Source organism: Malaya genurostris, chromosome 1, assembly GCF_030247185.1.
Source record: "Malaya genurostris strain Urasoe2022 chromosome 1, Malgen_1.1, whole genome shotgun sequence".
Lineage (NCBI taxonomy): Eukaryota > Metazoa > Arthropoda > Insecta > Diptera > Culicidae > Malaya > Malaya genurostris.
In genome coordinates this window covers 13174632-13200492 of record NC_080570.1, presented here as the reverse complement: position 1 = coordinate 13200492, position 25861 = coordinate 13174632, and the positions used below count along the sequence as shown (strand labels likewise).

The 25861-nt window shown below is 40.3% G+C and overlaps 1 protein-coding gene across 4 annotated transcripts in view; it reads right to left on the bottom strand.

The window, feature by feature from the left end:
- Positions 1–207: 207 nt before the first annotated feature.
- LOC131432944 (oxysterol-binding protein-related protein 8) overlaps positions 208–25861 on the bottom strand; it is an 80166-nt gene continuing 54512 nt past the window's right edge. For 3 of the 4 annotated variants that reach the window (XM_058599553.1, XM_058599564.1, XM_058599576.1), the window contains 10 exons: positions 17536–17591; positions 8161–8310; positions 7848–8079; positions 7564–7785; positions 6851–7291; positions 6573–6721; positions 6332–6510; positions 2228–3092; positions 1848–2161; positions 208–1777 (listed from right to left, as the gene is read on the bottom strand). In XM_058599553.1, coding sequence (XP_058455536.1) covers positions 1495–1777; positions 1848–2161; positions 2228–3092; positions 6332–6510; positions 6573–6721; positions 6851–7291; positions 7564–7785; positions 7848–8079; positions 8161–8310; positions 17536–17591 — 2891 coding nt within the window. In that variant the 3' untranslated portion in view covers positions 208–1494. The remainder of the gene's footprint in view (positions 1778–1847; positions 2162–2227; positions 3093–6331; positions 6511–6572; positions 6722–6850; positions 7292–7563; positions 7786–7847; positions 8080–8160; positions 8311–17535; positions 17592–25861) is intronic. The other variant, XM_058599587.1, reaches the window with a different exon arrangement.

Below are 25861 nucleotides of genomic sequence, written 5' to 3'. Positions count from 1 at the left end.
CGGAGAGCTCGGATCGGTCGGATCGGCCTAATGCGGATAGCCTTTAAACATTCCTGAGGGCGCCATGCTCGTAAAAAAGACGAAACAAGACTGATGATCATCGCAATGGACAATTCAAACGAATTCTAGTCCGGTATAGAAGGCGGAAGCCACCCGGGGATGTCATCAGAGACCAGCAACAAACACGGGGAAAGCTCCAACTGAAACTCTTGTAACCAATGTGTAAGCTTTATTCCTTTCAGTAACAATTTTTGACGAATATAATTAGTAGTAGTAAATGTTTCTGCCACACGAAGCGGTACACTTTTAATTATTTTGTGTTATCAGTAATTAAGTTCATTCGTATTTGTGTAACATTTTGACTGAGTCGAGTTGACGCTCGAACAAGTTTTTTTTTCTATGGTCTATGAATAAATGGCATGTTGTTTAAACTCTGCTGTTGTAGTGTGTGTGTCGTGGTTGCGTGGAACTGTTCGTTCAAAAGCAAAAATAAAAACGATCGCTTGCTCACATTACATCAAAACTCGAACGATAGGAGGGACGATGCGATTTTTCAAGAACGATTATTTTCTGACAAGCCCGGGGGGGGGAGGTTAACCTAGTGTAGAAATAGTACCGTCTTAACCACTACAGAAAAACAATCAGTTACCGAACCTGTGTGATGAACCTGACTAATTATAAGAGAACTTGATTATCTGACTTGTTCCTTCTACCTGCCTATAATGTTTGTAAACCTGATACCACAGAGTGAAAAAAAAACTCGATCTTGCCTATCCTTACCAACGAATAATATTGCATACTTGTTAGCCTTACCGAATAATTGATAGTTGTGTTTAGTTTTGTTTGTTTCAAACGGTTTTGCAAAACGGTATAATCGGCATATTGCGTTTCAATTGATTTATTGAAAAATGTGCCGCTAGCTGAATCAACCACGTTATTCTGTGATTCATATAAAAATTAAAAATTTCTAGAAACGTTTTCATTATCTCGGGAGTTTTAAGCAACGCGTGGGGGGGAATGTATTTAGATAGACGATAGAAGCTTTTCGCCCGGCAAAGCTCGCTCGGCTGTGGGAGGGAGTGGTTGTAGGAGGAAAAGTTTCCATCCGAGGATAACACGTCAACCGCCATCGTTGGGGAAATGAACTATTCGTCTCTTGATTATGGCATCTGCCGTGGGGAGCTATCTGCGGTTGGTGTCCTCGCTGAGTGTGTATTGGATATTTATTAGGTGCTATAAAATAATTTATTTGAACAATTGTGTCGATTTTTACGGGAACAGAAAAAGTCGAAACAAGCTTTGAGAAGTAGAGAAAATTGCGTTGACTTAATTGTTCGATGAAATAAAACATTTGTAGTCTGTTTTTTTTCTTCTATACCGATCCCAACCTACGCTGAATGTTTGTAATTCAGATCGGATTGTTCACAAAGTAAACCTGATTAGTGTCAAACTTTAACAGAACCTAACTGTAAAACTATCACTATCACCTACTGACTATTGCCCGTTCGTCGACGGGGGGGTTTCGGACGACGACGAGGGAGGCGCAACACTGGCGAGAGATCGTTTCGTTAGAAACCATACGACAAATACCTGTATCAGTAGTCCCAGTACGGCAAATGCTATGGCCCTCGCATTCGACGAGGCCAGCAGTCCATACCGGCTCGTGCCGGCCAATCTCGGAGCCCAGTTGATTTTGTCCATGTCCAGTTGAAGCTTGGACAGTTTCTTCGAGTGTTCCTCCAGCTTTCGGTTAATGTCGTCCAGTGATTGCATCACCCTAGAAACAAAACAAAACAGAAAACGTTTTTAAAATCAAGGAATCCGTCGTAGCCAAGTGTTTGCACAACCTAGTATTGGAGATACTGTTGGTATGCTCGTTCGAATGACTAGAGTCCGAGTTGGGATCGTTCAGATCCGGTGTGGAAGTGTTGGATGAGATTTTGCGTGCTTTCAGAACGGCTCCGGCCACCGCGATCCCTTTGCGCAGTGAACTGCGTGATTCTGCCTGCAGAATACTGAGCGGTTCGGTGCTGATGACGGACGCTGTGCGCACCATCGGTGCTTGATGTCGCGTCTTCGTTTGGATGCGATAGTTGCACTCGTACTGTCGCAAATCGTTCCGTGGATCCCACGGGCGCAGGTCGGCGTATTTGTAGTGGTACTATGTGGGCAAAGGGAAACACGGCTTAGAATATTTTTTACCATTTAATAAAAGCTTAACCCTTACCTGTCCGGTCACCAGATCTTGCTGAAACAGCAAGGGGATCCACTCGGTGCAGGTCGCCTTTCGTTCCTTGGCCGCCATACGCTGGGCTTCCTCCAGAGCCGTTTTCTCTTCGGTCGCTCCCACCTGATCATCCCGTCGGATGGCGGCGGCCACGTGTTGCCACAATCGTTCCGATTCGGTGTTACCCTGTGATTCCATTGGCACCACAAATCGGCGCAATCGCTTGGCACGAGTCTCCGAACAAGGGTTGAACAGAACCGACTCCTCGTTGGATCGGGTATCCTTGATCCGGATCTCTCCATCCCAGTGGCCGTTAATGGTCGCCAGAGTTTCCTTGCCAAGCTTTAGCTTACCTGTGACCAGATTGGTGTACTCGTTGCCTCCCAGGAACGGTTTCAACTTAAATTCCAGTTCCGTTTTATAGCCCGTATTTTCACATTCGACGGAAACTTTTCCGCCCAGTTCCATCGAAAGAGTTCCCATCAGAATACCTTTGCAGTGGGCATACGGCACCGTCAATGTGTAGCATTCACCCCGCGGCAGCAGGGTCAGTGTCGCGACTCCCTCCAGTATTGCCGAAGTGCTGTTGCCGTAGAACTTCGACTTGGCCAGGATACTGCAACTGATGGAGAATCCATCCTGTCGGTTTGTCACGTAGAATACCGATATCGGAGGATGGTGCGATACCTGCTCGGCAATGTAGAACGTCCGGCTACCGTTGTCGTGCTGCCAGTAGCAGCGGAACGTTTCTCCCAGGATAGGGTTGTAGGGTTTCTTCAGACCTTTGGGTTTCTTATAGAATCCCGACAAGTACCACTGGACGACGGTTTTCATCCGTGTGAACGGATCGTCCTCAAGAACGGCCCTGTTGATTGGTGTCAAAATGAATATAAATACTCTATTTTCCTTTGGGGAAAACTTTGCACACGTCTTCAGTATGGCTAATCATTTGTTGTGGTCCGGATGGAGACTGATTTAAAGGGCAGACATTTCTTCAAATGATTGTTACTCGGAAACTGATAATTGTCCAACAAAGTTCCAACAGAAGTTCTTAAAGTTTTTCAATATTTTCATTTTAAATTTGTTTCTAAATTTTTTTCTCGTGGATGGCAGCATCGAATCGGCATTTCTTGAACTTTAAATTCAAATGAAAGGTCCTTCCGCATCCGGATATACAGTATCGTTTATGCAGGCATGTACCCAGAGGGAGAGTCTCGAACCCACCACGTCATATTTTGGACATGTTTCTGCAAATGAAACAAATATCCCGCCGATCGGTGTTCGCATGATGATTCCGGACTAAAAACACGAACGCCAGCGCACTTCGGAAGCGCGTTTGGTGTTTGCTGATGCCGAATCGAGTAGATTTTTAGAGTCGATTGGAATAAAAACCTGAATCCACTATTGCAAATAACAAGAAAAAAATACGATCCGGGATGGGTGCTCCACAGTCACCTCGGGAGGCTTAATGAGTTGGAAGCACATGAAGCGAAAATAGAATATTAGAAATGTATACAAATAGATTTCAAGACATCTTAATTCCACTTCCGACATTTCCGGAACTGAATCTCAAAACGGGTACAGTCAAAATAAGTTTCTATGGGCAACAACAGTTTTAAAGAATTTACCCAAAATGAAATAATCCTAAGCACAGTTTCAAAGCCTTTTCGTGTTTTTTAAATCGTCGTAAATCGTTTTTGCGCCGATTTCCGAAGATACGCGTTTTTTTACTGCGGCACGTATCCTCCGCGTAAAAAAAGACTTCAGTCTACTACTCTGAAAAATGGACGAATATTTAAACGGTGATTCGTTTTCGATTTACTGACTAATAACATCGAATGTCCCATGCTTTGGAAAAAATTTCTTATCTTCGGACCTCAATTCATTACACACATGTGTAGGTAAATTATCGAAGTCTGTTCGATGGGCTTTTTCTAATAGAAGACAAACAAGAAACAAAAGAAGACAATCAAGGAACGGCTTAAAATTTTAAACCTGTATGCCAGGAACCGGAAAAATTGTAGACCATTATTTTTTTAAATTTTTGGCATCACTTATTCCGAAATCGGAAGTCGGATCTGGATGAAATTCAATTGCAGACTATGGGTGCAAAAGTGCTTATTTTTGTCACAAACACATACACGCACAGAGATATTTTCCTATCTCAATGAATTGAGTCCAAGGGTTTACGACACTCGTGCTTCCGGATCAAGTGTTGCATCGCGTTTTTTGGACGCTTGAGCCCAAATTTTTTTGAACTCCTGCATGTTCTCAGCAGCCTTGCCATTCTTCTTGAAGACCCTCTTCACGACGTTCGATGGGTCGAAGCTGAGGGCAATTTTGTGTATTGATATTTTTCTCAACGAAATTTATACTCTTTTCCGCAAGTTAATTGAGAGAGGTTTTGGCATAGAGAGCCGACGCTAAATCCACCCAAAACAATGGAGGTGTACTATGCTACTTATATAAAGGCAGCAATCTCTTCTGGAGACACTCAGATCGATAGATTTCTGCATTTATAGTTCCGATAGTGAAAAAAAAAAGGTTGACTTTAAACCACAGGAACATATTGCTTGCCATACCAGTATCTTTCGACCGAATTTCTCCACTTGAATCGACCTGTCCGCATCGCTCACATCCTTCCCAACGACGACAGTAAAGTATTATGGACCTGGAAGGATTTTTGAGTCCTTCTTTACATAAGTCTCATCGTTCATCAAAACGCATGCTTTCAGACACTGCAAAAGACGCGAATACATTTTCCGGGCCCTTGTTGCTGTTCGCTTCTTCTGTTCTACACTTTGTTTCGAGATTTTCTGCTTCCTGTAGGTCTTCAGGCGATTTTGCCTCTTAATATGCTGGATCATTCCGACACTTGTTCCTGCTTTTTTGGCCAAATCACGTATTGACATTGATTTTTTCTTCAAGACTAGAGATATCACTTTCGAGACTAGTTTCGGGTTGCAAAAACCGGGTTTTCTGCCTCTTCCTGGTAACTCATCCAAAGAATAGTGTTCCCCAAACTTATTAATGATGGTTTTAACACTGGCATGAGGAATTCCAAACCACTCCACCAACTTTGGCATAGTAATACCCTTCTCACTTAGCCATGTGTCCAGAACCTAAATTTCTACTTCCTTTTAAAACGCAAAACTTCAAGTAAACAAACGAAAGCTGACAGCTAAACGCACAGCATGCTGTGATCTGAGCATAAAAAACCATCACAAATACATGCGTACAACACAAACGTAAGTGGATAGCTTATTTTTGATACACTCCTTATTCACACTCAATGATTTTAAAGATGCTCAAATCTATCCAAAAATATTGAAAAACATTTTTGGAACCTCAAAAATCACTTGAAAAAAAATACGATGACAAAAGATTCGATAATGACAGATACTACATGAAATGAGAAGTTCCGTGCCAAACGCAGAAAAAAATCGATTTATTATCGTGAAAACTTTTTTATTCTTCAGTATAACTTTATCTTGAACAACAGTCCTCCAAAATTTTGATGCCCTTTGTGAAAAAAGATTCGTCAGGGCAATGACGGATAAAAAAGATAATAGTCACTGGGGGCCAGATCTGGAGAATACAGGTTATGGTCACGATCAGCTTTTATTCAAACACTAGAAATTGTCATGAAATTTGGTGTTGGGCCATCTAGAGGCTTGTTCTCAACAAAAATATACACGGTTTGAAACTATTCGCGTCTTTTCTGTGAGAGGCCCGGAACTTTCCATTCCAAGTAGTGAGACTAGTGGTTTGGAATATCCCATATCGAAATTCCCTACTTTTCCCTAGCAAAGTCCTGGCATTACATTCCTTTTGTGGAATTTGGCCTTTCTGTTTCAACAGACTTCGCAGCCGATTCTTAGTGTACAGAATCATTGCATGGCTAGTACTATGGATCCTACTGACACTAAGAATCCTTCCAGGTCGGGGCTCGAACATACGACAACTGGCTTGTAAGACCAGCGTCCTACAATTATCAGTTTCCAAGCGGCGTCCATACGAGCTAAAAAAACGGTTTGCTATACTAAAAACAGGCGTAGAGTTTCATCCAAAATCAAACCAAGTCAATTCCTCCCAGTGACTTACTTCGACAGATAATCTGCGTGATAGTACGAATCGGCCAGTTTGTCCAGAAATGAACGGGGCTCGAGGATGAAGGTCGGCAGAACCACCTTACTGAGATCCATACCGGGTCGAACCTGTTTCACCAGGAACCACAACAGACTTTTGTGTTCCTCGGGAAGTTCCTCCACTTGTTCACCAGCCTAGAAGTAGAAATTAATCTATAACAGAACTGATGGCGATAGAAGTTAAAAATTCTACTAACCGCCCCAAACTCCTCCTCCGGAAGGTGGACGTAGGGCGTTTCGGGGAACTCCTCCAGTTCCAGACCCTCACCGAGATCGGACTCGGAGTCTGACTCACCGGCCGACATTACCAGCGTTCCCTGATCCTGTTGACTATCGATATCTAAATCTAAAATTTAAGTTCCAACAGAGAAAAGAAAGAAAAACACACGGTTAGTAACAGATGATCGGTGAAACAATTCGAAAAAAGAACAGAAAGAGGCGAAACAAAACAAAAAAACAGAACGAAAAATCTAACATTGACAGCCGGAAACCCGGATCGTCACTCCACCGGCCGAATCTCGTCCGTACTCTTTGTTGAACTCTGCCGGACTGCTGCGGCGTCGGATCTTTTCGTCGATCGATCCCCCGGGTGACAATCCAACCTGGAGCGAACCACGCCGTCGCTCGGAGACGGACGGAACATTCTCGTCGAACACGTCGTCATTGCTGCACGGTGACAGTGCCCCGGATTCGCCCGGATTGCCACCGCACTGTCGCATAAATTCCGGAGAATCGCGCAGATATCGCTCCCAATGGGCAACCGCCAGGTAGAGCTGCTGAAAGATTGGCGTTGGCGAAGGACACGGACTATGGGGGAAAGGCGATTTGCTGGGATCTACGCTAAGATTCGCATCATCCGGTGGGGAAGGGGGTAGATACTTTAACAGGTAGTTAAGGTGCTTCTTCAATTTTGGAACTACCGTTTGCGTTTGCGGGTGGGTGGTCATTAGCATTACAAACGAGGAACCGAAGGGAGTGGTTAACCAACAACCGGAGTTAGTGAAAAACAACGAAAACATCGAATAAGGCAGAACAAATTTAGCAACAACGAGAGTTTGTTTAGTGATAGTTACGAGCAATGAAAGCAAGAAAACGGACAACGAACAAAGAAAGACAGTCGAATTAGTAGTGGATAAAAAAGATTGAAACTCATTCTATCGTGAATTTCTGAACGCTCGCAACACTTACCATGTTCGTCAAAGTGTTTCTCGTAGTCGGCCTCGGACCACTGCGTCTCGTGGGTACTGGTCGCACCTTCCAGCGTGCTGGTGTCGATGGCGGGGACCGAACGGACCAACAGCGCCGAACACCGGAGTGATAGTTCCAGTGCATCCAACCAACATTTTCCAGCGGCCTGACTGGGTGCCCTGAAGATCAGGTAGGAAGTGGGAAGTGGCTGAACCACAGCTCCTGTAACAACGGTCGGTTTGAATAACTTTACGAAAGCCAAACATCCAGAGGGCATGTCTTACCCATGGTTTCCTTGTCCGGTCCTCTAGGGGCCCATATTGTTTGGTCCATCGGGTGGAACAGCTTGAAGCAGAATCCATCTTTTTTGCTTGGCCTTTCGATTACCTGACACGAGGTCAGCAGAACCGTTCCCACCCAGTGACTACTTTTTGTTTTTGGACTTTTGTAGATGAACAACAGACCGGGTTTCAGCACGCACCACAATTTTGTCCATGATTTGAGCGTTCCTCGGATCTGCGAAGAACAAAAGAGAACACAAACTCCAGTTTAGAGCTTCGACGGAACCCCACGACTTCGTATGGCAATCCATCTTACCTTAAGCCAATCAGCCAGCACTATCACGGCCGGGTCCTGTAGCGAATTGAGCAGTTCCGATGCCACCCGTTTCTTCTCCCGGCGATAGTTTTTTCGTTGTGCTTTGTATGACTCCTTGCGGTTCAGTTTGGCCGCATCGTTGTTGGATGACTGTTGGAAGAAGCCAAATCAGAAATACCAGTTAATTGTCATATTTTTTATTAGCATCTGTCTTAATCATAAAATTAAACATAAGGGACTGTTCATTGGTATAAGATTACCATAAATAACTCAAAATTACTAAAATATTCGGTAACCACGAGCCTCAAAGTGAAAAACTAATGACCCGTACTCGACTTTCTCTTGCAGGGATGACAGTTTCGATGTAATGAACGGCATATCAGTCCCACGTGCGTAAGTATAAAAGATCCGAGAAAGAACATAAAATCCGTTCCAATAATTTTGGTCGGATTAGGTTTAGGTCAAGCCAAAATCAAGATCCAGAATACCACTCCCGAATTTAGGTGAAGCTGTGGTTCAAATTAAGAATTCAAATTCAGGTCCAGAATTGGAGTGAATGCAGGCCCATGCTCTGAATCTAGCTCCAGAATCCAGGTTCAAATCCAGCTCGTAAATCTAGGTTCAGAATCCTGGTGCAGAATTCGAGTGAATTCAAAATACAATTTTTGTTTCCGAGTCCAGGCCTTGAATCCAGGTTTGGATTAAGAACACAAACCAGAATTCTGGTCCAAGTTCAAAATTCAGGACCAAAATCAACATCCAGATCGTAAATCTTGCTCCAGAATCCAGGTCTAGAATTGAAGTAAATCTAAAATTCAGAATTTTGAACCAGAATCCAGGTCCACTTCAAAATTCGGGTAAAGAATTCAGCTTCAGAATCCGAGATCAGATCAAAAATTCAGGTGAAGACTCAAAATTCAAATACAGAATTAGAATCAAATTTCTGAATCCATTTCCTGATTCCAGGTTCAGACTCTGACTCGGATCCAGGATTCAGGACCTGAATCCAGTTCCAAGCTCAGAGCTTAAGTCTAGATCAAATATCCAGCTCCAGAATTCGAGAGAATTCAAGTTCGGATCGAGTTTTCAGAACCAGAATCCTGCTGAAAGTCCAAAATCCAAGTTCGAATTCAGAATTCAGGACCAGATGCCAGGCCCAGGTCCACAATTCAGGACTAGAATGCAGGTCCAAGTACTGAATTCAGGTACAGAATCTATGACAAGATTCAGTATTCTGGTCCAAACCCTGAATCATGGCTCGGGTCAATAATTCAGAACCAGAATCCTGGTTTAAGTTAAAAATTTAGGCCAAATCTAAAATCCAGTTCCATAATCCCGTTCGTGATTCCAGATCCCGGTCCAGATAAAAAAAATCTAGGTTCAGAATCCTGATGCAAAATTCAAGTGAATCCAAAATCCAGTTCCTGAATCCTGGTTCAGCATCAGAATTCAGGTTGAGAGTCTATGTTCGGAATTCGAGTGAATCCAAAATCCAGGTTCGGGTTAAAAATTCAGGTCCAGTTCAAAATTCAGATCCAGAATCCAAGTCCAGATCTAAGATTCAACTCCCGAATTTAGGAGAAGGTCCAAGCTCAAATTCTGTACCAGGATTCAGAATCCATATCCTGATTCAGGTTTAGATTCCAGGTCTGGATCAATTATTCAAGTCGACGCAGGTAAAAAATCCATGACGACATTCAGAATCCAGATTCAGGATACTAGTCAAAATTCAAGATAAAGTTCCTGAATCCAGGTCGAGACATTGAATAAAGGCTTGAGTCAAAAAATCAGGACCCCAATATAGGTTCAAGTTCAAAATTCAGGTTCATAATCCAACTCCAGATCCAAAATCCAGCTCCAAAACTTCGATTTAGAGCCAAGGTCCAGGTCCAGTACACAAATCTAGTATCAGAATCCAGGTACAGAATTCGAGTGAATCCAAAACCCAGTTCCTGAATCCATGTCCAGGTCTCGAATCCGAGTTCGGATTAAGAGTTCAAATTCAAGTTCAAAATTCAAATTTAGAATCCAGCCCAATTGTAAAATCCAACTCCAGAATCCAGCTCAAGAGTTCTAGTAAATTCAGAATCCAGGTTCGGGTTCTTCAGGACCAGAATCCAGGCCTGGCTTCAGTTACAAGTTCAAAATTCAGGTCTAGACTCAAGGTTCAGAATCCAGGTCCAGGTTCGGATTCAAAATTGAGGATCAGAATCCTCATCCAAGTGGAAAGTTCAGGTTCATAATCCAAGTCCAGATCCAAAATTCAGCCCCAAAATCCCGGTTAAAAACCCAGCTCCAAGATCTAGGTTCAGATTCCAGGTGCATAATTCAAGTGAATTCGAAATCCAGTTCCAGTTCCAGTTCCAGGTTCAGACTTTGAATCCAGGTTCCAGAATCCATGTCGACAATCCGAGTCGAAAAAAACAGAATTCAGTTTCTTAATTAAAAATAGGTTCAGAATCCAGGTCAAAAATTCAAGTGAAGGGCTCGGGTCAAGAATTCAGGAGCAGAGTCCAGATCCAGGTTTAAAATTCAGGTGCAGAATCCTGTTTCAGAACTAAAGTCCACATCCACAATCCAGCTCATGAATTCGAGTGAGTCTAAAATCCAGATTCAAATCAAGAATTCAGTACCAGAATCCAAGTACTGATCAAAATCAACATACAGATAAAAAATCAAGTTCCAGAATCTAGGTCCAGATGTAGAATCCCACTCCAAAGCTTTAGTTGAGATCCAGAATCCAGGCCAAGGCTCAGAATCCAACATCAGAATTAGAGTGAATCCAGTATCCAGGTTCAGGTCGTGAATTCAGGACCAGAATCCAGGAACAAATTTAAAATTCAGATACAGAATTCAATTGCAGAATCCAAGTCCAGATTCAGAATCCATGTCCAGACTCAGAATTCACGTTACGATAAAAACCTAGGCTCAGAATTCTGGCTTAGAATTCGAGTCAGGATTCCGAATCCAGAATCTGGAATTCAGGTTTTGAATCTAGTTTAGCATTAAGAATTAAGGTTCAGACTCCAAGTTCAAATTTAAAATCCAGCTCCAGAATCCCGGGGAGAAACCCAGGTTCAGGTTCAGAACTCAGATCCAGATAAAAAATCTAGGGTCAAAATCCAGGTGCAGAAATCGAGTGAGTTCGAAATCCAGTTCCAGGTCGATGCCTTGAATACAGGTTCGGGTTAAGAAATCAGCACCAGAATCCAGGTCTAAGCTCAAAATTCAGCTACAAAATCCATGACAAGATTCAGAATCCAGATATAGGATTCAAGTCAAAATCCAGATCCACACCCTGAGTCAAGGCTCGGTTCAAGAATTAACGGACAGAATCCTGTTCCAAGTTCAAAGTTCAGGGACATAATCCAGCTTCAGAACTCAAGTCCAGATCCAAAATCCAGCTCAAGAATTCGAGGGAATCTAAAATACCGATTCAGATCCGGAATTCAGGTTAAGAGTCAGAATCCAGGAACAGAATTGGAGAGATTCAAGAATTCAGATTCAGATCAAGAATTCAGGACTAGAATCTAGGTCCAAATTCAATATTCATAATCCAAGTACAGGCTCATAATTCAGGTCACGATCCAAAATCTAGGTTAAGAATCCTAACTTTGAATTCGAGTGAAGTTTCCGAATCCAGAATCTGGAATCCAGGTTCAGAATTCAGGATCAGGTCTTGAATCTTGACTCGATTCAAGGAATCAGAACCAGAAATTAGGTACGATTTGAGAATTTACGTCCAAAATCCAAGTACAGATCCAAATGCCAGCTCCAGAGTCCAGGTTCAGAATACAGATTAAAATCCAGATCCAGATCAAGAATCCATGTTCAGATCCATGTTCAGACTTCAGGTCCCGATTCACGTTCTAGAATCCAGGTTTGTAGTACCGGTCTAGGTTCAGAACCCTGGATCTTATTCGAAATTCAATTTGAAAATCCAGAATCTTAGTTCAGCATTCAAACCTGGAAACCCATTCAGTCTCCGGCTCAAAATTTCGGTCACGGGTTCTGATCGAGAATCCAGGCTTGGCATCCAGATACATAATTCAGGTTCAGGCCTAGAAATTAAGGATCATAATCCAGGTTCTTATTCAAAATCCAACTTCCTGATCAAAAATAAAAGCTAGAATTGAGATCCAGAAGCCCGGTTCGAAGTCCAGATCAAAATCCTGGTCTTGAATCCGGGTTTAGATTTAGAATCCTGGTTCAGAATTCACATTCATAGGTTACGTCAAGCATCCAGGTGCACAATTCAAGTTCAGGTTCAGATCTAGATGCAACTTCGCATTTGAGGTCCAGAATCCCTTTCCACAATCCAGGTGCAGACTCATAGTCCAGAATCTAGGTCTAGAATCCAGTTCCAAGTCCAGAATCCCGGTCCGAAGTTAGAATTAAGGATCAGAATCCAGGTCCAGACTTAGATTCCAGGTCTAGAATGCAGATACAGGACTTAGATTTATCATACAACTTGTCAAGTTGCAGCAGAAAACTTGCCAATATTCCGGAAAAATCTATGTGAAAAGTCATAAAAAAAAAATGACATGCATCTTCGAATATTATTCGAGGAAAAAAAATTATGATTATGAAATGTCAGCATATCCTTTCTCATTCGTTAGACTTGTCATACTCAAATGAAGATCCTAGAACTCATCGTCAATTGAATGATTGTAACTAGTTATTTGAAGTTTTGCTTTCTCAGTTTCAGGTACCCAGTTGTCTACTTGCTTTATTGTCTTAGCTGTTGGTAGTGAGCAGGATTGAATGGATAACTAGCCATGAACATTAACTCAGTAGCCAAAATTCTTTTCGGCTAAAATTATAAATGAAGGGTGGTGGTTCTCATTTGAGTTTTTTATTATCACCAGCAAGTATGAATCGATAATATTCGACTGTTTGAAATGTTTTGAGATGTGTTCCAAAGTATTTAAAATTTATTCTATTATCTTGAATTCGAAAGTTGACATGAACCTCGTTTGAAGAGCGTTCTCTCATTCAATTGAAAGAGATATTCTATTATTTTGATCTTTTGAAACGGTGGTGACTAAACTGAGTTTCAATTGAAAGATCAACGAATGAAGAACTGAATGCTGCCCATTCGGTACGTCAGCGAAGGTTGTGTGTGTAAGAGAGTGTGAAGTTTACTGTAGTCGAGTAATCGGCAGTGTGTGCCTTCTCTTTTCCTAAAGCCAATCTTTGGTATTATATGTACTATACACAATGAACATGCGCTTAAAGGAAGCTAGCAAAAGTGACAAATAATTAAATGAATCATAACCCAATAGGGATGGGATTCGTGTTCATAGTAAGGATATTTTCCTTAAAATGATTGTATGGCAACAAACTATGGCACGCGAACTACATACGAGCTTTGAAGACTGCCTTGCGTGCCTTTATAACATTTGTTGTTAAATAAAAATTGGTCACAATGGATTTCTAACCTTTGGGCTCGTTAAAAAACCCGAAGAAATTGAAGGGCACTACATTGAAAAAAAAAACAAAGGTATCAAACAGAAATTTCACCTTTGCTTTTATTTAACAGACATGCAATGTTCGGAAGGGAATTCACGTTCTTTAACTTAAAGCTTCTACTGAAGATACAGCCATACAAAAAAAGTATCCTCCATGTTGGACGCAAATTCTTCTATATGCGAGGTAAAATAATTTTTTTTTTGCAATCTCACGATTGACGGCAGTTTCTCCTGCAATCAATCATGAATTAATATCGATCATTTCATTAACTATACCTATGCGGAAAACGCCCAGCTAAAGTATTCTCACACCGGTGAGGAATAGCGTTTGTGGTGTTAATTGGATGTTGTCTGTGCCCCGCCTTCCGGTTCGATTCAATTATTTACCGCAATTGTTTTAATCCTAGGAAGTGGAACAGGTGTGTTTTTCCAACTGTTTTTGTTTCTCCACTGCTTGGTGATAATGGAGACGCCAGGTACCGTACGCTCTACAGTATCCTTACAACGTGGCTAGCTTCTTGCCGGTATCGGTTCTTGCCAAATTGAGGTCAATTGGGTGGTTCGAGGTTCGTTCCGATGGAATTTACTTTCTTTCCACAGTGCCACAGAACTGTCTCTCGGTCGTAGTAGCAACTAACCAAATCTATCCAAATTTGTATATAGGGCTTTGTGTGGCCTGCGAACAGCACCATGCGTTCTTGCAGCAACTCTTCTCGATAGAAGCGTCGAATTTGTAAACTCATCTTTGTTTGCGAAAATTTCAATTTTTACTTTACAACCGCTTATCGCTTGCCAAATCAGAGATTAGCGACTTATCAGCAAAATTTCGTCAAGACTTAATACTAAAAATTTGTTGAGTAGCTGATCAAAGAGCAGATACATTGTCTCGCTGTAATCTCGATATTTTTGTAGCCAGAAATAGATTGGACAAGCAGAAGTCCAGATGAAAGGAGATGATTGATTTATATAACAATATAATTTTACTGGCAATAGTCCAATTGTTTTTTAGTCAGCAAAAAATTCCATACTTCTTGGCAATATTCTTGATAACATTGTCAATACGGTTGTCTAATTTTAGCTTGTTATCGATAATCACTCCAAGATATTTTATCTCTCTTACGCGATCAATTGTCTCATCATCTATCTCACCAGAGAAATCTCCACTTATTCGGTTTCGCGAAATCAGCCGTCTTTCCCATCGATCAACAAATATTCCTCAATTCTTCCAATGTTATTGGGTGAAAGCCTTCAAATCTGCAGTTAACATTGTCCAACTGATGCGTTTGAGGAAAAAAATCGACGAGGAACGACTCGAAACGAAAAAGGCAAAAAGTACTCTTTCACTTAGACAATGCGCCGTGTCGCCGTTGGGCTACGATTTGCTGCCGCACCCACCATATTCTCCGGATATGCCCCCCAGCAACTACTACTTGTTTGCAGGCCTCAACAAATGTTTGACTATTATTCATCAGAAACTTCAAGGTAGAGATTTTTCTGAAGTTTCGAAAATAATATGAGAACTACACATTTTATTTTATAGTTAACAGATTCAATAATAGTGAGTACTTTTTTGCATTTATTCCTACCAATAATCTTTTCTCATTTTTATACATTTTCAAAGGTCGCGATTGTATGCAACTTCCTAAAACCTAAAACCCGCAACAGTTCCGAAATGTGGTGCGACCGATTTCAACAAACTTAGGTTCGCCCTTAAATTTCATCCAGATCCGACTTCCGGTTCCGGACTTATACGGTATAGTGTGTTAAAAATTTGATAGCGTCACTTAAAGCGGCGAAACAAAAAACGTAAAAAAAATCTAAACTGGGCTCGAAACTACTTCAATCGGTAGCCATTTTCAATAGACAACCTAATAAACCAATTCCGGCTATCCTGATTCCCGGTTTCTGATTACGGAAGCACCACAAATAGTGTTCTTATATTCCAAAATGGATCCAACTCACTTTTCTAGGCGATGGCTCGACCGATTTTCACAAGCTTAGGTCCAAATGCAAGGTCCCATATTGAATTTCTGAATTTCATCCGGATCCGACATCTGGTTTCGGAATTGCAGGTTGCAGATCTTTCGAAAAATCGTACCGACACTAAAAGTGGCGAAGTAAAAAAGGTAAAATAATTTCCAAATTTGCCTCAAAAATATTCCAATCGGTAGTCATTGTCAGTAGACGTAGATTAATTTCTAATTTTTGTAAGATGAACTCGATTAATAATGAGAAAAAGTTTATAGCTTCAACCGAAATCGCAAAATAGTACACGGGCAAAATTCCGATTCTAAAAATGAGCAAAACGAGTCATGATTTAGGGAAAAGAGTATATTTTCATGTTATGATAATACACCATGATTAAAAGTTCTCGGATCATGATCAATTTGGACTGATTTCGCTGAAATTTAAGCGTAACGCATTTGACGTTGATGGGTATAACTTCAGGCGTGTTTCTGCTACGATGGTAATCTTTGTAACATACATTCAGGCGTTATGTTTCAAAATATGAAAATTTTAAATATGAATTAAATGGTGTGATGAACGAATTTTTTGGGCGATTTTAGATAATGTCTCAAATGATATACGTTTGAAGAGCCAAACAGTGAAAAGCACGACAAATTTCTTCTAATCAGAAACATCAACAATTAAAATATTATGTTTTTGAAAAACGACGACGCCTAAAATAACGTGTTCACTTGCGTTCATTGCTTCAGTTTTGATTGTTTGTTTCAGAATTTAATCACTCAAACGAACTGCAAGAAAAAACACGAGTGAATCAACCCTCTTAAAAACAAACTCTATGTCGAATTCTTGCAAATTCCGCGGAATGATTTTGCTTTTTTTTTTCTTCGAAAAATCATTTGCAAAATCGTCTTATTAAAAACATTTAGGTGAATCAATACAGCTTGTGTTGTTACATCTATGAAACAAATTTTTCAAAGTGGTTGAAAATTGTTTTTTCTTATTTTCGTTAGATGGTTCCAAATTCATAGTCGAATTTATTTTTCGGTTTACGCTAGCTCTCGGAATATTATTCTAACAACAGTCACATAAAATATGTTAGAATACATTCAGATATGTTCATACAAAATGTAACGTGTTTAGTCTCTAATAATGTAAATTTTCGGTTCATTAGCTTTATGTAAACATTTTCAGTACTTCTTGCTCTTCGATGTCTGCTTTTTGCTTTAATCTATTAAGCAATCCGTCACATCATTTGAGGCAGAGGGCTTAAAGTGATATACGGGTAGAAAATTGGAGTTACGAGCTTTGACAGAAATACATTCCTCAAGTAACGCATTTTCGGACCATGATTAATTTTCATGGGAGAAGACTTTTTGCTCATGGTTTCATGAGAAAAAAAAATATTGGCTTCATGATTTTATAATCATGACATCAGTAACGGATTTCTTTCCGTGTAGAGAAACTTAACGCTATGAAAATAACTGCTTGCATACAAAACTTGAACACAAGCTTGGCGAAGAGAAGCTTAAATATCGAAATCCGTGTCGCAAGTATATACAAAGATATAATTGCATACATTTGGGATATTGATGTAATTTCGTCGGCTACAAAACAAATATAAATCAAGACAAACAATGTTCGGTGTTGGTTCCTAATAAAGATCAATCTAAGCAGACTCTCGTGCAAAGTGGCAAACTTTGCTTCGTATTATCAAACAAAAGGTGGTTTGATACGTTTTGATATCGATTCCCAGAATTTAGAATCATAGCAATAACAGTGGATTAAAAACTAATTTATGTTTGCTTTGATTTTTGATATCGAGTAACCAAAGATTAGAAACCGACATCATAAATCGCTAATAATTTCAACCTCGAAAATTTGATTAGACAGACTTCAATTTTACAACCCCCACGATTAAATCAAAATTCGTACTCACCTTATCGGGAAAGCCGGCTTCGATCTTTGGACTGCTGTCGTTCCATCCAGAGATTCCTAGAAAGAATTTCATAGTTGATGAGCTAACAATGTTTGCTTCTGTCGTGAGTCGTGCAATATTCGTATTCGTATAGGTTTTACTTTGATTTCCTACTGCGCACCATAATTACGATAATTTAAAAAAAAAACACAACGATTCAGCGTAGAACAAAATCACGGGATTCTCCAAAAGCTACCACGCCATCAGCACAACGCTACGAACACCAGCATATCAAGACGAATAAAAAAAATAGCATCCACTTATCACATGCTTCCTAATTATTGTCGGTCTATCAGTTTTCAACAGGTTGATGTTTTTGTTTTCAGTCTTTATTTGTTTCACAACTATAGAGGATCGGATCTTATCAGGTGGAGCAGATCCATTTTCTACCACAACCAGAAGATAAATATCAGCATTTTCGGATCACACTTCCCGACACCGAGCTCACTGGCAAACTGGCGAGAAAAACTTGTCGTGCCGAAGAGGTTCCGAAATGTGAAAAGTTTACAATTGGCGAACAAACGAAATGACGCAATATGTACTACAGCCCTCTGACCAACCAACCGACCCGACCCGTTCCCGCGGGGAATAGTTTGCAGATGACAGACAGCTGCATAGCAAAGTCCACGGCGCGGTCGGTGTCTCATCGGCACATCATCTCGAATCTACTGTGGTCTGTGGCTTTTTGTGCACCAACAGATTTTGCGCGCTTTCGCAACGAAAAACAAAAACAAAAAACAAACCACTACCGAATGCTAATTGGTTAGAATCAGAATGCTAAACACTCAATGGGGGGGGGGGGTCTGCATTCCGCGCAACACATTTCAGGATCCGTAAATGGACGTGTTCAAACACGTGCCGCGGCGGCGTTGTGGCGTTTTTTTTTTCTGTTAGAGGCCGAAAGCCAATAACTTTTCGCGATATCTTCTTCACTTCCTGTCGAGAAATTTGACAGCCCCTGCATTATAACATTATAACACAGTCAATTTGTTGCGGTTTATTTACAGTTATACAGTCCACAACCACGAATCGCGACCACACGACAGACCACGGACCGAAAGTATGCGTAAATAAAATGCGACCATCAACGACTCGGTGGCGGCGGTGGCGGTGGTGGTGATGGTCAGGTCAAGTTTCGCTTGAGCGCGTTCAAAACTGAAAAATAAACAGCACCCGGAGACTGTAGTAGAAACCCACCCCAACCCGGCGGGCCCAAACGCCTCGCTTCGAACTGAAGTCCACCGACCGACACGACACAACCGACACGATCGGTGTCGAATTTTATCGCGAAATCTTCATCGCACCACAGAACCGGACGCGACCGACAACTTGACGGTACTGAAGAAGAGGCTATCGCACAAAAACAACAAACCTGAACTCGGACGGTGGGGGTCGGTGCTGCCGGTACTCAGTGCGCGGAGTCAGTTGCGAGACAAGTTACTGTACTGTACTGTACTGTAGTGGTGGAACGATTGAAACGTCAACAATCACCCGAGGGGCTGCTTCGAACACACACACACACACACACACACACACACATACACCACCCGACAGCACTACAGACAGCACCCGGGGGTCTAGCAGAAGACCCATCATCGGTCGTCGTCATCATCATCGTCGTCAGTCGGTGTTTTTACCTTTTGCTTCCTTGAAACGTGAACTACATTCATTATATGAGTACTAGCACTACAATTCAGAATGAAATATGATATCGGACGAAAACACAAAATCAACAGAAGGCTACTTCGATGGTTTGAAAGTTTGCTATTGATGATGGCCGAGGAATGCTTTTCTTCTAGCGTCACACTTTGCGCTATCGCAGTAACCGTCCTGTACTACTTGAGCTAACTGTGCGTACAGTTTTTTTTCTTTTGGTGAAAGAAAAAAAAAGCTGTGATTGTTCCGGTCTAATTGCTTAATACATAATCAATTGTTGTAACTGTGATCTGTGATCAACTGCCACCAGAGAAACAGCTGGGGAAAGTTAGAGGCGCGAAGTAAGTCGCCAGTCCAGAGATTGGACTGTGGTGAGTAGGAAACCTTTCCTTCACCAACGACGATAATGAGTTCCATCCGAAAAAAAGCAGACCATATCAGTTATTTTTTCAAAGCAGGACGAATCTAACTTTGACAGCAGACGTAGAAAAAAACATCGACCGAATATTTCAAATGTGGTTTCAATTCCTGTTCAGTATCGTATGGGGCTTGGGATCCACTAGGAGATTGATAGTACCTATTATCTTTCTCCGGCCAATATCAGCCTAGATGCCGTGTGGAATCCTGCGGGAAAAAATGAGCCAAGAATAGTTCCACCAAAGATAAACTAAAGTTTACAATGTCCCATACAGTTTATGTTGGATCAGTAATCGCGAACCAGTGAACTTAGTAATAATGCAATGTTTTTGACCCTTCGTTAATAAGCGTCGATAAACATTGGAAAAGGACTGTAAAATTTCATAGCATCAATACAAGTTTGGAAGGAAGTAAACATACCATATGATCAAAAAAGAACCGGAATTTTCATTTTAAAATTCCCGCGCTTGTCCAATCGGTAAATTTTTATTCTCTCAACGTTGGCAACACTTTTATACACATTCTGTCAAATTTTAACGCATATCGTAGGATGAGTTTTTGTTTGGCGTCTATACAAAGAAGTTGAAAACTTTTCGTGTGGCGATTTTTATAATGGATGAAAATTTAGAACAACGTGCGTGCAAAAATTCTGTGTTGCAAATGGATTTAAGTGTTCCGAAACGTTGAAAATGTTAGAAAAGGCCTTTGGTGAATTGTGTCTAGGAAAATCACAGACATAAGAGTAGATCATGATGAGATCCCTGGCCGCCCAACAACATCTGTTACTGAAGAAAACATTGAATCAGCGAAGCAAAGATTTCTGTGTTGTTGGGCATCTCTTATGGATCAGCCGAACACATTTTAACTGATGTTTGAATTTCATTCAAAAACAGCGTCGTGTTGATGTGACCAAAGAGATGATTTTCAACGCAGATAGTGACCCCCCATTTCTCGAATGCATCATAACTGGTGATGAGGTGTGGATCTATGAATATGACGTCGAAACCGCACAACAATCGACCGAATGGCGCTTCGAAGGCGAGCCGTTGTTCTAAATTTTCATCCATTATAAAAATCGCCACACAAAAATTTTTCAACTTCTTTGTATAGACGCCAAACAAAAACTTATCGTACGATATGCGTCAAAAATTGACAGGATGTGTATAAAAGTGTTGCCAACGTTGAGAGAATAAAAGTTTACCGATTGGACAAGCGTGGGAATTTAAAAATGAAAACTTCGTTCTTTTTTTTATCATAAGGTATGTAAACATATCGCACACAATATTTTGTTACTTCCATTTACTTTAATGCCTCGTAAGATAAGAATATCCCAAATTATACAGATTTTTAGTAATAATTCTAGTTGATTCTTGCTTTCCTGTTTCAAGATCCACTCGATATGCAGCGAAATATCGCGATTTCTTTCATATTGCAACTTAAGATTAATTTGACATTAACAAACATTGTCATAGTTACGACGCATGTAGCGATTCGACGCTTGTTGTTTTGTTTCTAATAATAATTAAACTGCAATTGACGGTGAACCGATTTCATTGAGGGGTCCAATTTGAATGGTATATGAAAAATCATAGACTATTCCATTTTGAGTTTATCTTTGGTTCCACTGGGTTCCTGCTTCCATGTCGTAAATAGTGACAGTTGCAGGAGTTAATTTTTCCTTTCAGTTATCAGATATTCTCAACGTTTCATTGTTGATTACTCTATTTTATTAAATTATCTCTTCATTCAACTTATCAATTTCCGGCTAGCTTCGGAAAAAAAAGTTTTATTTGGTATGTTTTCTTCTTCCATGTTATTGTTTAAATTTCAAGATTATAAATTGAATGAGAAAAATTAACAGTTGTGTAAGTCCGTTGATATTGTTAATAACAGAGAAATCATATATCGGTATATAGAATAAATAGTAAAAAACCTGTTTTAATCCACCTAGTGGTGTAATGATGCACTACAATTCATGTATTATATTGTGGTATTCTATTCAATTTTTTTACGTTTTTTGTTTCGCCGGTTGAAGTGACGGTGTACAATATTGAACACACTTCACCCTATAACTCCGGAACCGGTAATCGGATCAGGATGAAATTCAGGAATTCCGTATGGAAAAATCGGTTCAGCCATCTACGAGAAAACCTAGTGAGATTATTTGACACACACACACACACACAGTGGCGTCTCGTCCTTATGTGCACCTCGTGCACTGCACAACTGGTCCGATTGAATGAATTAACTGCATCCCCATCCGCATTCCATTGTTTTTAGATTCTCTATTTATTCTATGAAATCAGGTCGAATTGTACCGAATTGATTCTGTCCGAAGAATAATATGCATAAATTCACTCTAAGCTTCTTGTGCTTACTGGCTAATGACACCCAAACGATTTTTTCATATCGCTCTGAACTCGAGCACTTTGCCTTATGCACCGAAATTGCGTGTATTTACACACATGTCATATACATCCAACATAAAATTTCAAATATCTTTTGTCGCAGTGGTAGTGTCTTTTCCGTGCACATGAGTTACTGCACAAGAAGAGAGGGAATTACTCAGCTTTGCTCAGAAATTTGTTGTTCTCTATCACGTTTGGCTCTGTGAGAACTTGTATGCACATCTTTAGGAGAGTCTTCAGTGGACTATGCTTATGGTAGTTGAAAACAAATTGATGTCGCCATACATGCAAGATTCACAGATTAATCTGAGTTTTACAGATTCTGAATATGCCGCACAAATTTTAAAAATAACGCAGATTTCTGAAATCAATCACAGTCTGACAATGATGACAATCCTGATTGCTATAAAACAGTGTCCTACAAAGCGTTTAGAAGTGGCGGGACCTTTTTTTTTTTTGCTCAGACTGATTTCTGGATCGAACACAAATTTAAAAAAATGCCTAGTATCCTTGGCTGTTTCAGTTGCAACGCCGAAGCGATTTATTGATTACATTATTGACAGATTTGCTCGAAGTGCAGCGTGCGGTTTTATTTTTCTGTGGTATGGATGATACGAAATAAGTTTAATAAAAAAATCCGATCCAAAAATATTTCATTGTTTTGAACGATACGCCACTGCACACACACACACACACACACACACACACACACACACACACACACACACACACACACACACACATACAGAGAGAGAGAGAGAGAGAGAGAGAGAGAGAGAGAGAGAGAGAGAGAGAGAGAGAGAGAGAGAGAGAGAGAGAGAGAGAGAGAGAGAGAGAGAGAGAGAGAGAGAGAGAGAGAGAGAGAGAGAGAGAGAGAGAGAGAGAGAGAGAGAGAGAGAGAGAGAGAGAGAGAGAGAGAGAGAGAGAGAGAGAGAGAGAGAGAGAGAGAGAGAGAGAGAGAGAGAGAGAGAGAGAGAGAGAGAGAGAGAGAGAGAGAAGAGAGAGAGAGAGAGAGGAGAGAGAGAGAGAGAGAGAGAGTTTAGCTCGAGAACCGAGTCGAATGGTATACGACACTTGGCCCAACTTGTCGGTTTTTCAAGTGATTGGTTTGTTCTCGTTGGATCCCGCTCAATTTGACAATCAAATTTGATTGGTGCAAAGAAATGTTAAAAAATACGATCGCGGTGCATCATCCGACGTTTATTAGATCGTAACAGGTGACGAATCATGGATGTATACGTATGAGCCGAAAACAAAACAGCAATCGACTGTGTGGGTGTTCCAAGACGCACGAAGCACTACGAAGCAAATGGTCGCCTGTTTTTCTGGAAGAACGGCCGGTTACCGCATGCGGTAACTGTTCCGCTGGAGCAACGTAAGACGGTCAATTCTGAATGGTACACAACCATTTATTTGCCTGAAGTCTTTGGAGAAATTGGAAAAAACGAACAAAAGAAGACGAATCATCCTCCATTATGATAATGCGACCTGTCATAAATCAACTCAAACCAGCGCCTTTTTGACCGGCCGAAACGTCGAATTGAGCGGCCATCCACCGTACAGCCCCGACTTGGCACTCAATGATTTCTTTTTATTTCCGCATATCAAGAAAAATTGCGTGGACAACGATTTTCGACGCCAGAAGATGCTGTTGAAGCATTCAAAAATCATGTTTTTGAGGTACCATCTTCACAGTGACAAAAACGCTTTTCTGATTGGTTTGAACGCATGCAAAAGTGTATCGATCATCATACTTTGAAAAACAATAAAATCATTTTCACTTAAAAATGTTTGTTCTTATTCGCTATTCCCGAAATATAAGCAGCTGCCCTCGTAATACTTTATTTGTACATATGCCAAAAATTATATTTTATATGTATAAAACTGCTCTATTTATGAGTATATTTTAGCGTACTATGTTTATTTATTTTTCGAAACTAGTACTCAAACTCTGAGTAACATTTTATAAGCGTGTAACAGACAGCATACGTCACTAGAAGCGATACACAACGATTGCATGCTCTGACAGGCTTGCTGTGATCAGATGAAATTTTCTCGCATTTGTTTGTTTACTTTGATTACTTAGTTTGGGAATTAAAAGAACTATACAACTAGTTGTATGCAAGTAAAACTTGAACATATTCCTTAACTATTGCACAACTGTCGGAAGAAATTTTGCACTAATTAAATTTTATATTTAAAAAATTACAATCGCGGAAATTCGGATTTCTTTGGAACATTCACAAAAATAAGAACAGAGAATTCGTTAGATTAGATCGTGAAGGGTTTGTGTACATGCATTTTTTTAAACATTTTCAAATAACACTGTTTATAATTTTTAATCATAACTGTAGTCTTGATTCTCATTTAAATTTCCCATAAATGAAAAATTTGTTACTTACAAGCATTCACAGTGTTTTATTAAATGTCAAGTAGTCAATATTGTGCGTTACAGCTCTTCTTACAGTCATTAACTTTTCGTTTGAGTTTCGTTTTGCCAACAGTTGGTACAATTTTAACGGGTGTTCTTTTTTTTAGGTTTGTTTTTTCAATAGGGATTACTCTATTGTCTGAAAGTTGTTTTGACAGTGTAAAGTGACATCTCTACTCAGTATTGTTTGGCAAATCGTCATGAATATATTAACTCCCGAACAACGCTTCCAAATCGTGGAAATTTATTTTCAAAATCAGTGTTCAATTAAAACTGTTAATAGCGCAAAATTTTCTTCAGTGATGAGGCGTATTTTTTTGTTGACATTGGATACGTCAACAAGCAAAATTACCTTATTGGGAGCAACGCCGTTCAAGAATTACCGATGCATCCCATTAAATTTACTGTTTGGTGCGGTCTATTGGCTGGTGGAATCATCGGTCCTAATTTCTTAAAAAATTAGGAAAAAATTGACCTCCAGAAATTATCAACCAAATAAAAAAATTTTGGTCATTTCGTAATTTCGCATGTGTTTCATAAAGTTGATTATACTATTTATAAACTCTATTCCGAGTGCAAAGCTGTTGTTAGATTTACATACAAAACTGTGGAAGACTGAACATTAAAGTTCTAGTGCATGATATTCCACGCGCCCCGAAATACGGAAAGATGATTCATCTTAACGTACTTCAGGATACGTGCTCCTTCTTACGTGGTCCTCGGTCAGTAGTTAGATTATGCATATAAATTGCTGGTCACATACTCAGTAGAAGTCCCAGGTCTCTCACAGAAAAAAACATGAACGTGTTCCGAACCGTTTATATGTTTTGTTGAGAACAGAACAGCGCCTTCATTCATGAAAGCAACGGTGAAATTGAATGATTTGCGGTATGGATTAGTCCACCATCCCCCGTACTCTCCAGATCTGGCCCCCAGCGACTAGTATCTATTTTCAAACCTGAAAAGGTTTCTCCAGGGAAAGAAATTTTCGTCGAATGCTGAGGTCATTGCAGAAACGGTAGCCTATTTTGAAGGAGTTGAGAGAGATACCCAATACCGTTCGATAGGTCGCAATTCAACTAGTTTTTTTTGGTTAACTTTACTTTTACTTACTAGTTTATTTCGAATTGCTATGTACTGACAACTTTGAAGTGAACCTCGAAAAACATACCTGCAACTAAATTTTTATACGTCAAAAGTCAGGGATGAATAATATCAACTCCCTACCTAAACTATTTTCAATTGAAACTGAAACTATTCTGGAAATCTTTTTTTTTTCTTAGATGTTTCGCTACAGGCAACAGTGAAAAATTAGGGGTAAAGATATTGCAGTGAATTTTCTCGTCTGCCTGAGACATATCAAAGAGCCACAAGT